This window comes from Fopius arisanus, unplaced genomic scaffold (assembly GCF_000806365.1).
Source record: "Fopius arisanus strain USDA-PBARC FA_bdor unplaced genomic scaffold, ASM80636v1 scaffold00091, whole genome shotgun sequence".
Taxonomy (NCBI): Eukaryota; Metazoa; Arthropoda; class Insecta; order Hymenoptera; family Braconidae; genus Fopius; species Fopius arisanus.
In genome coordinates, this window is record NW_011887830.1 from 181,339 (window position 1) to 192,747 (window position 11,409).

At 31.9% G+C, this 11,409-nt stretch overlaps 3 protein-coding genes and 1 long non-coding RNA gene across 10 annotated transcripts in view; 2 read left to right on the forward strand and 2 right to left on the reverse strand.

The window, feature by feature from the left end:
• The window catches only part of LOC105270578 (zinc finger protein 395-like), a 31,873-nt gene extending 30,892 nt beyond the window's left edge, over positions 1-981 (reverse strand). The window contains exon 1 of the mRNA XM_011311610.1: positions 936-981. The gene's annotated coding sequence lies outside the window, so the exon portion shown is untranslated. The remainder of the gene's footprint in view (positions 1-935) is intronic.
• Positions 118-2,931, forward strand: LOC105270577 (uncharacterized). Of its 4 annotated transcripts, none has more exons than XR_892569.1 (4): positions 118-342; positions 938-1,336; positions 1,415-1,619; positions 2,299-2,931. XR_892569.1 is itself a non-coding variant. In XM_011311609.1 (2 exons), the coding sequence occupies exons 1-2, from the start codon at positions 1,025-1,027 to the stop codon at positions 2,430-2,432; spliced, it is 348 nt and encodes a 115-aa protein (XP_011309911.1). In that variant the 5' UTR covers positions 1,006-1,024; the 3' UTR covers positions 2,433-2,931. The 4 variants fall into 4 exon arrangements, 1 of the variants encoding a protein (XP_011309911.1); XR_892568.1 differs by lacking the exon at positions 118-342 and adding an exon at positions 381-888 and having other exon boundaries at positions 946-1,336; XR_892570.1 differs by lacking the exon at positions 118-342 and having other exon boundaries at positions 1,248-1,336; positions 1,415-1,615.
• Positions 2,932-3,810: 879 nt separating this feature from the next.
• Positions 3,811-7,999, reverse strand: LOC105270581 (uncharacterized). 4 transcript variants are annotated; one of them, XR_892573.1, is made up of 7 exons: positions 7,913-7,999; positions 7,636-7,776; positions 7,379-7,451; positions 6,884-6,988; positions 6,657-6,822; positions 6,117-6,557; positions 3,811-4,672 (listed from the first exon to the last, which is right to left on the reverse strand). It is a non-coding gene; the product is annotated as an uncharacterized lncRNA (long non-coding RNA). The 4 variants fall into 4 exon arrangements; XR_892574.1 differs by having other exon boundaries at positions 6,117-6,266; positions 6,884-7,018; XR_892571.1 differs by having other exon boundaries at positions 6,884-7,018.
• The window catches only part of LOC105270579 (leucine-rich repeat transmembrane protein FLRT2), a 6,090-nt gene continuing 2,512 nt past the window's right edge, over positions 7,832-11,409 (forward strand). The window contains exons 1-3 of the mRNA XM_011311611.1: positions 7,832-8,129; positions 9,441-9,674; positions 10,482-10,642. Of these exons, the coding sequence (XP_011309913.1) occupies positions 7,851-8,129; positions 9,441-9,674; positions 10,482-10,642 (674 nt within the window). The 5' untranslated portion in view covers positions 7,832-7,850. The remainder of the gene's footprint in view (positions 8,130-9,440; positions 9,675-10,481; positions 10,643-11,409) is intronic.

Consider the following 11,409-nt stretch of genomic DNA (forward strand, 5'->3'; position numbering starts at 1 on the left):
CTCCCCCCTCACGTCATTTCCCACAATTCCCTCTCTACTACTCTCTTCCCTTCCACTTCCCTGCTGTGCCCTTTATCTATCTATCTCACTCTAATATTACCAGCCTCACCATTTCCTCAACCCCCTCTGTTACCATCAACCATTTTTACCCCCTCTACATACTCCCTTTACCCACCTTTTATCCTTATTCCGAGGATTTTTCTTCTTGTCTTTTTTTCTTTTTTTTTTTTGATTTTCTCTCTGTGTTCTCTTTTTTTCTTTATTTTACTGCCGACGGTGGGGATGGGCTTCACCAGACTTTTTGCAATGTCGGCGTTGTCAGAATTTTGACTATGAAAACATGTAAGTGAAAAACATGATAACGATGAGAATGACGCGTTTCCTTTGTCGTTACTGACTCCGGTATTCGTGATATTTTTTCTTTTAATTGTATTTACTTTGCATTATCTGGGGTTATTGTTATTCGATGTTTCACGATTCTCGGGTGTTTTCACTCGGTAGTTGCTATCTGGAATTATCTTTCTTTGGGAGCTGGATAATAAAATTCCGAGCTCAACCTCGTGGCTCCATTTTACTAATTTCAAAAATTTCAATCACCGACTGTAATGAAATATTGATCTACTCCATGGAATTTGGAATCACGGGCTTATTGTTTACATCTGCCGGGTGGAGGAGATTTTGTAATCAGCTGTTTTTTTTTAAATTGTCGTGGGATAATGGGGGGAGAGGCGGGTATTTAATGTCATGCAGAGAACAACCTGTTCGTAATTTATCATATATAAAAGAAAAGTAAAAATAATCTGGACACCGCCCTCTACATCTTCCCAAAAAACATGTGGAGTTTGTCGAATTACGGGAAATATGCGGTTAGATGATTAAAATGTAGAGGTAAATTTTTAGTGATAGTACTTTAGGTGTAATGATTTTATACAAACAGCTGTGCAGATGGTAAATGCGGGTGCGGTTCTCTGGTTGTCGTTGCGTGTGCCAGAGAAAGAAGTTATTCTTGTTGAGCTGTCAGTGAATGGCGGCCATTTTGCCATCAGCTGAGGGCGTCGGTGACGACATCAACAGAGTGGAATATCTGAACGAGAAAATCTATTCCACGAGTGCAACAAAGCCGGTACCCCATGTATTTCAGCCGGAATTTCCAAGGCTCTATTTCCACCGATTAGCTGACGATGTGCTGAAACATGGTGTAATTAAGGATCTTCTTAAGCACTTGGATAATGAGAGAGGTAATGGATGTTGTTACAATAAAACGATGTAATAGCCCCAAATCTACCATTTTAAATCATTAAAATGCCATTAAAAGAGAGGAGCTGCGGTGTTTACGGTATGAATTTGCAGTACATGAGTTATTTATCGTAATCATGAGTAACTGGGGACTAATATAAATCGAATTCAACTACAGGGTGATACGTGCCGGTGAGACTTGAGACGGATTTTTTTATTTTTCCTCTCTTTCCGTTATGGCCTCATAAGAGTTCGTGTCAGCTGGAAACTACCAGTGACGAAATCCTGGGATTTGGAATATCTTATCAAGCAGATTGCACTGACTTCTTTCTAATCTGTCCTCTTCTATTTGGTTCGCCGGCTTTTCATTTATAATATTGTGGGTAATGCCTGCACTGATATTATACTCATGAATTTATTGTTGGTATCGATAGGCTTATCGTTTATTGGTGATATGAATTATTATATTTCATGTCTGGTACGGATTTTTGAAATTTAATGAGACAGGTTTTATTTTTTGGGAAAATACGAGGTTTTAGTTATTTATTTATTATTATTATTGTTTTATTCAGCATTTATATCCTTTCGGGATTTTATATTTTATCATTTTCTGTTTGCCTTGCTGTGGAAATATGAAGTTATAGGAGTTTTTATTCATTTTGAAAATTAGAGGGTCATGCCTAGGTGTAGGGCCCAGACTGCGGGACTTTTTTTTCGAAAATTAATAAATAAATGGGACACTCGTCCCAAAAAATCTGAAACTCCGACAATTTATTGCCATAATTCGAGAGTAATTCTAGGTATTGAATGACGTAAAAAAAAACAATTTGTTTGTTTTCATTTTTTCGAGAATATCTCGATAAATACTCAAGTGATATACTTTTTTGAAAATATTCGTCCATTTTTTAAATTGAGGCCCTTCACTACTGTCTCCTATCACAATCACCATCGGAAATCTAGGAAAAAATTAATATAAACAAAATAAAAAATACAATTAACATTTAAAGTAACAATCACATGAATTCTACCGGTAGGAGTTGCTAACTATTTTTTTTTTTTCAGAATTTGCGTGGAATTTTCTGGAATTCTCGGTGATTTTTGAAAGGAAAATAGATTTTCAGAGGAACTGGTGGGGAAGTATGGGTATGACAGTTATGATTGCACGGGAGAAAGAGAAAGTCTCATTGAGTTTTTGATAAGTGAAGTGAGAGGGGATTGAGAGTGGGATATTGCCCTCGGGTGGTAAATATTATTGCGGAGGTTTAAAAGGCCGCAACAAAGGAATAGTGTAAGTAAGTGTACACATTGAATATCGAAATACCACACATTGGCAATTGGACAGAGGCAAGTCAAGTATTCCCCCAGTAACCGGTGGCCTATCCTAGATTTATTTCCGTGGACGTTGCGCAATGCACTCTGCGTGACAGCGTGACGGCGACACCGGTTGGTCTCCCAAGTTCCTCTATGTACTTTACATATGTATCATTTTATACCCGTCTCTTGTTCGACACACCATTATTAATTTACAGCCGCTATGCGTACCTCCAGGAGAATCACAACTTATCGCCACACTCTGAAAAATTTCGCTAAATATGCTAAATATTTTTTACGACGAAAAATCGGGGGCTTTATGCAATTTCATTTCAAATTCTCAGAGTTACTCCAAAATATTTTTGGAGTTTTTAAATATATGTTTATAAATTAAACGCATCTTCTGGCATATTTTGAAGAATTCTAATTTTGAATTATATAATTATTAAAATTTTAATGAATTGGGAAAATCTGGGGAGTTTTTTCATATTATAGACATTTTTGTTTTTATGTATAAAGGGTTTTTGGTGGGATTTGAATGTAATATTTTAAATTTCATTGGATGTTTAAAAGAAGTAAATTATTTTTTAATATCTAGGCCAAGAATGGCGTTTCATGAGACTTCGAAGATTTTTAGGGGAAAATTCACGACTGATTTTCCTCACAGAAATAGATTTTCTATTCCAAACAGTTGACATTTTTTACTCGCAGGAAATATTTTTATTTTTGAATGCAACCATTAAAATAGATGTGATGAGTACGAGATTCCGAGAGAAAAATTTTTTGTGTCAAATAGATCTAGTCGTTTCCACAATTTCTAGAAGATCAATTCGTATTTGTAATTTTCAAATTGAAAAATAAAGCGGCACTGAAAGATTTATAAAAATATGCGGTCGACTATTTTCCAAAAATTTACAAAAAAATATAAAAAATTAGATATAGATATTCTCAAAAAATTTTCAAGTCGAAAAAATTTTTAAATTGAAAAATAAAGCTGCACTGAAAGATTTATAAAAATATGCGGCTGACTATTTTCCAAAAATTTACAAAAAAATATAAAAAATGAGATATAGATATTCTCAAAAAATTTTTAAATTGAAAAATAAAGCTACACTGAAAGATTTATAAAAATATGCGGTCGACTATTTTCCAAAAATTTATAAAAAAAATATAAAAAATGAAATATAGATATTCTCAAAAAGATTTCAAGTTGAAAAATAAAGCTGCACTGAAAGATTTATAAAAATATGCGGTCGACTATTTTCCAAAAATTTATTAAAAAAATATAAAAAATGAGATATTGATATTCTCAAAAAATTGTCTCTTTTGGTATCCGATATTTAAAGGGAAGAATCTATTCTTGTACTGAAAAAAGGGAACAGTTTTACGTGAGACCATTAGTGGGGCCTGTCTTACCTAGAAAACCCGGCGTTTTCACTATGAAAACCGGCGCTTTTACTGCCGCTGTTTTTACTGCCGGTGTTTTTACCACCGGTAAATACTGGCTTTTCACAGCGAGAGTCCTGGTTTCGATCAGCCGTACGTCCCTTGGCTGAATTTCCGGCACAAGTCCATGTCAGGTCTTTCTATATTTTATTTTTTCACCGCACAAAAAAAATATTTATCCAAAAATCCACAGAATTTTCTCAAAATTACCATCAACTTTTCTTAAAAAATTCTACCCATTTTTAAACTATTATAACAATTATTGTTTACAATTTATAGCTCTATTTAATACGCAAAAAATATCATTGGCTACACATGGAGTTAATAATAATAATATAGTAAAGTACAATTCGATTTCGATAAAATTTTCACTGGAATTTGAATGGAAAAATCTGTTATGTAGTTTTTTTTGTGGGGATTTTATCGAATATTCTAGGAGAAGTTTTGGAATGTTTATTGATTTTTCTTCGATGAGAAGCGCATAAGTGTTCAAGGTTTCTGTCCAATCAGATTCTATTATGCACATTGCGCAAAAAATCAATATCCAGTGGCAAAAACGTGAATAAACAAATTTTAATTTCAATTTTTTATTAAAAATCTATAAAATTTTCAAATTGCGTCTCCATTCTATAGAATTGCAAAAGAATTTGTTGTAGATTATCCGATGAAATTTCAGCATCTGAAATATAAAAATAGAAAATAGTATTGACTACAGAATGATTTCCATTAATTTTTATGGAATAGAAAATTCTTAAGGCCCGGATAGACTGTCTAGAAAATATAATTTACTCTGAAATTCGGATTCCTAATTACTTTGGCAATTAATCGTTTTTTTTCAATAATTGTTAGCTAGGCCGCTAGCTAACAATTATCGAAAAAAAACGATTAATTGACGGATTAATTAGAAGTCCCCATTTTGGAGTAAATTATCTTTTCCAGACAGTCCATCCGGGCCTTAAATAGAAACTATTCGATAGATTAACTGATAGGACTTGAATTTTCCATAAGATAAAAACAAGAATTCCTGGAATTGAAAATGAGGAAAAAAATGAAAGTTCAAGTCTTGGTATTGGTAAATAAATACAACTGATAATAGAATAATTTTCAGTGATTTCTATCTAAAAAATCTGTAATACCTTGATTATACTCTGATGTTTTTACATAACGAAAAAATGAACTGCAAGGGATGAATAAAGATGACTGGAGATGGGAGTAATTGATAAGATAGATGAGTGATGTTTGATAATTGTCGAGGGTAGATATTAATTACTCTCGTAATCGTACTGTGAAAATTATGTATTTATAATATGTTATGCACGGAGAGAAGCAACAACTTCCGCTTTGTGAGCCTAGGCTGCGTTCTGGGCAAGGCCTACTTTACTCTTTTACTTCATGGAATGTAAATTGAACGAAACCTACTTTACCGTTATATAGGCAATCCCTCCCCCCTTGCTCAATGTAATAATGCTCAAGTGTCACAGTTATATCCAGTTTGAAATTGTTGTGGATTCTCCACTATTTTATTTAAATATCCCTAAAAAACCTAGATACTCACAGAGAGAAAAATTTCATCATGAAAATATTGTAAATCTATTTGTTGTCAAAAATCAAAAATTGTTTGGAACTTAATAACTATTTGATTAATTCAATCTTTTAATATATTCGCGCCAATTTACTGTTTAAATATCGAGTGAAAATGAATGAATATACTCTTAATTAAATTGTTATATAAAATGGAAAGAGAAGAATTAATTATTTAATTCTATTATATTAATTTTTGTAACCATTGAGAACTTGAAAAATATTCTTCTAATCTTGATATACAAAAAATAAAAATTTAATTTATTATATTTATTTTTAATAATTATTTCAAGGAATACTAATTTTCAATTTGATTTTCAAATATGAATTCTTGCAATTATTCATTAATTTCATTTGTTAGCTTCAAGACTATTGTTTAATATAAATTATATTAAATAAAAAACAGATATATTTCATATTTAATCAAATTAATTCATAATATCATTATTATTATTATTATTATACTATATTATCATTATAAATTGATACAATAGTACATTTTAGAAAAAGAAAATGGAAAAATAATTAAATTGAATACTTACACCAATTAATTTTTTAAACAGCGGATTATTACTGATAAATACATCGAGTAATGCCACATTTTTTACTCTTCAAATTCCCAAATACATTTTTCCTTATCAGAGCTGTCAATGGCCTCCAATCAGCGTTTTGTTGTTTTTTTTATGCGTCTCCTTAAAAAAAAATGTGATTAATCATTCATGAGTTGTCGGATTAAATTTATCCCAAGAATTGTTAATCTCCTTTCTTTATTGCGGCTCTCGTCCAATTGCAGGTAGATGATTTGCTATTCTCCGAGTTTTACTCAATTTTATACGCATTAGGCGTTTTTGCATTAGTGAAATGAAAGCGTTACGATGATAATTGGATGCGTGTGGGCTACATGAGGATATAGCGGTACTCGATGCACAATTGCAAGTTGTTTTATGAGAGAAAATTAGACATTGTGGCGCCTTCTGTTGGAGCTGGAAAATACTTTGGGGTATAAACTGATTGATTTTCCATTAAATTCGATCCCTTCGTGATGAGAAAAATTACTACCGCCAAGTAAATTGAGTAATTACCTTAAAATCCAGATATTTCGATGTAAATATTCCCGTCCATACATTTGCCTGTACAAATTCACCAGAAGCAGTTATTTTTTCTTCGTATTCACTAATGTAGAAGTATTTAAAATGTACATAGAGTAGCTCATTTTATGTACTTCTGTAATTTCTGAAGAATGAATTACTGAAAAAAGAATCAGAAAATAAATAGAGAAATAATTACAGCAATTCCTTCTTTGACTTACATGTCGTAATTTTTCCATTTTCTATCATTATTATTCAAAGATTAATAGTTAAACTGCAGAAATCTCTTTCAAGCATGTAGAGAAGTCATTTATTCGTAGGATCACCTGCTCATGAATTTTCATTACCATAAAATTCTAGAATTAAGTGAGTTTTTTTTTATGAAATTACAAAATCATTCTTTATGTGCTTATGAATGTATATGAAAATATTCATCAATGCTACACCCTAGGAAGACTTAGGACTAGTTTTACAACGAGTTATGAAGAACGTCAGGGCATAAAATTCACGAGCAACATTTGAAAATTCTGATGTTTTTTAAAAAATAAATATATATATATAAATGTATATAATAAAAAAATGAAGAATGTAACATTTTTTGTCAGCAATCTATTCCGTCATGAATAACTCAGGAATAATTTCTTCTCCAACTTAAATACCATAATTACTTAATTTTTTATAACTATTATTATTAATTATTCGTTGTTTATACATACATGGAACATAGGCATGTGATTGTACTGATGATAAAGTTTTTTGTGTTGCAGTTTGTGGTTGTATTCGCGTGTTCTGAAATGAACAAATTGTTTATATAAATTAAATTATGTACTTGTGGCTGTAATTATTAATAAAATTGAATTTGAATTCCAAATTCTAATGACATCTTCTGATCAATTCATATTGAATCAATCTTCAATCAATTAAGGATACCTTTTTCCCGTCCTAATAAAATTTTCGTTATAAATACACTTACTTCATTTGCAACATCAATTTATTGTTAACATTTTTTATTAATTCGTCTCTCAGTGCAAGACATTCCCGGCGATAATTGAAAACTTGGAGACATGTGAATCGGCTGATCTCGTATCAATTCGTCAAAGTGACGCAGTGATGACTAAAATTTAAAAAGATAAGATTACATGGGTACATCCACACGGCAGTATCTGGAAATTCAGTATATAACACACAATGAATAATACTCGTCGAATTGGGGGTAAAATTCACATTAAGGATATAGTATTTGTACTTACACTGATTGTCCTTCATATACCTGCGGAGCCTTTGGGATCAGCAGGTAACAATGACAATTGCCCAGTGTTTTGTTCCTGCTATACTTGGTATTATCTACGATGGGCCTCTTGCTCAGGTCAACATCTCTACAGCATTCACACGGGAATATCTGACATTGTCCAGGCCCTTGACATTTCCAATAATTCCATTTCCATTCTGGCGGATTACGAGCTCCAGGTAAATTATTTTTCCATTCATTGCAGCAATAGTCAGATGAATCACGGGTTTTGTTCCTCTTTATTTGTCTTTGTCCTGAGCTTCGGTGATAGTCCACTGATTTATGAGTGCAGAGTGCATTATTCGTATCCTTTCCAGTTATTCACTGATTTCAACATACTGTTTTCTCGAAAATTTTACCGTTGCCTCAACGACAATTCATCCTAATTGTGAGACAGTGTGAGTCCTCATTTTGTTTATTAATGAAGGCATTGGGGTGGAGGGAATCCTATTGAATTTTTGTTTGAAATAATATATAATAATACCAGGCAAAAATTAAATTTTGTTTTTCACTCTATGTTTATACGATTATTTTTCCCAGCCTAATATCGGCCAATAGAATTGCACCATTCGACGTCACGTGGTATAACCTACAATGGTGTTATCCTGATGATTTATTTAAGGTTGTTGTCGCGTTGGATTTTTTTTCGACAGTTTTCGTTAACAATTTTATGGTGAATAGTTTGAAAAATTAGCAACAAAATGAGCCTTTTCCGTTTGCAATTGACCATTTTGAACTTGAGATATAAATTTTTGAAATTCGAATGATTTAACACGTGTTTAAATGGAGTTTTGCCGATTAGAATTTTTTAAAAATCAACGGCTCGACAGTTTCAGAAATAAAAAAGAACGTGGAATATACATCGTGGGAGGAAATACAGAAAAAAAAATCAAATCGATGGACCGTTTGGTTTACGGAATATAATTATCGGAAATTCATAAATTTATATAATTGAAAATAGTTAATATGGAAAATATATAGTTATGCTTTAGCTATCCATGCACAATGCAATCAATCAAGTGAGACTATATACCGCTAAAAGATTGTGTTCTAAACTGGTCCGTTTTACAGTGGATAAACTTTTTACAGAGACTGTCGCGCGACAACCACCTTAATAATCCCCTCTGGTAGTTGTTACATAAAAAACAAAGAATTATCCAGTTAAATTAACTCCACGACCAACTGACAGATATAATTCTTATTTTTAATCTGTGAGCTTCGTCTCATGGTGCAATTCTATTGGCCGGAATGAATTTTTAAAATTTTTAGAAATCATTCAAGACTTTCTGTCTGCAATCCATTGCGCCATGAATAAACCGGGAATAATTCCTTCTTCAACTTGAATATCATAATTATCTCATTCTTTATAACTATTTATAATAATTATTATTAATTATGTATTGTTTATAGATAATTGTATATATTTGGCGGAATATGTACGCGAATAATTGCAACACTGATTGATTTAATAATTGAAATGAAATTTGCAGTCGACGGGATTAACGCACCTGAGGTACTTGAATCTTTCGGACAATGCTGTCAGCGAAATTGGTTTATCGGCTTTTTCTGGTTTGGAGGAACTGACTGTTCTCGATTTATCCAGAAATCATCTGTACTATATTTTACGCAATACCTTCATTGATAACAAGAACTTGAGAGTCCTCAGATTGTCCGGGAACAATTTCAATCACCATATTCCCTTCTTAGAAAATCCTTCAATTACAGTGAGTAAAATAAATAATTCTTCTGAGAAGAATTTCCATTAATATATTATAGTATATTCAAGGTCATAATTAGTACGACGATTTCTAGAGCAATTTAAATTGTAACGAGTGAAATTTGATGGAGAATTTCTGGAAATATATCTTTTTAATGACATTAAAAATCTGAATACTTTGCTCGAGTCAATGAATATCTTATTCCATAATTTTTCATAGAATTTCATCAATAATGTTATCAAGTTAATTATTGAGAGAGTACGTGCAAGGTCATCATTAAAATGATGATTTTTTAGAGCAATTTAAATTGTAATGAGTGAAATCTAATAGAGAATCTCTAGATATTATTGGAGAGAGGAAATATATGTTTTAGTGATATTAAAAATCTCACTATGTTTTTCAAGCGGATGAATAAATAGCAAAAATAATTTTTTTCTTAGTGTAGCCTTGCTGAAAATTATGTTATATATAATTATAATTTATAATTAATTAATTAATTAATTCATTCATTCGTAACTTTCCAAAGAATGTTTTTAAGGTCTGCACTATCTATCGAATATAATTTGCTTTGAATTTTAAATTATACTACTACTAATTATAAATGACTTTATTACAGTCTCTACATGTGCTGTAAGCTTATTATATTATAATATTTATAATAATAACTTTCCAGATGAGAGGGAATTTAATTTCACTCTATATTAGTTATTGATTTTGCTGTGCGTTAGATTTGCCGCTTTCCTCTGAATAAATGGATCTAGGTGAAAAATGAAAGATAATTTAAAATGAAAAGTGATTATTATTTTGTTGAAGGAGTTAAATCTTGGTTCGTGTCGACTAACTCACTTGCCATCGGGGGCATTCAGTGGACTCAAGCGACTCCGCAACCTCGATCTATCGGCCAACTTGATGATTCAACTTGAAGAGGAAACGTTACGCCCGTTGCCCTTTCTCAGGATTCTCTCGATTAAAGAGTAATTTTCCATGAATTCATCATTTTCAATATACCTCATGTGAATTGTTCTACTTTTTCAATGCACCCGAGATCTCAAATCCAAGTCATTTATCTCCATCCTAATTGTTCAATTACTCCGGTGAGAACTGTTTTCCTCCAGAATCGCTGGAGAATCTTCTATCAAATTGTTTAGAAAATATTAACGTTTTTCACTCCATTATTTTACAATTCCTCGTTTGCATTCATCATGATTCAGTTATTCTCGTTTATCAAGAGAAATTTCTTGATTCACGGAGAGAAGAAGGCAGTAAAAATTGCCTGTATATATAACCGGTTGTTTTAGCTGTTCGGAGAAAGTTACCGTACCGCTCGGTAAAATTTGTTGAATCCTCAGTAAAAGTTATTTAACTGTTTAAGAAAATGTATAACTAACTTTTAGGTAACGAGACCGAACGCGCGTTCCCTGCGTTTTCATTATAAAAATCGTGATTGAAAATTGTTTAATTAAATGAGTTTTGAATTCAAATTATGCGCCTCAGACGATTGAACCAATGAGGAATAAGTGGGACTGACTTTCGAGATATCGATTGTTATCGATAAATATCGATTGTTATCGATAAATATCGATTGTTATCGACAAATATCGATTGTTATCGATAGATATCGATTGTTATCGATAGATATCGACAGCTATCGATTGTTATCGATTGTTATCGATAGATATCGATTGTTATCGATAGATATCGATTGTTATCAATAGATATCGATTGTTATCGATTGTTATCG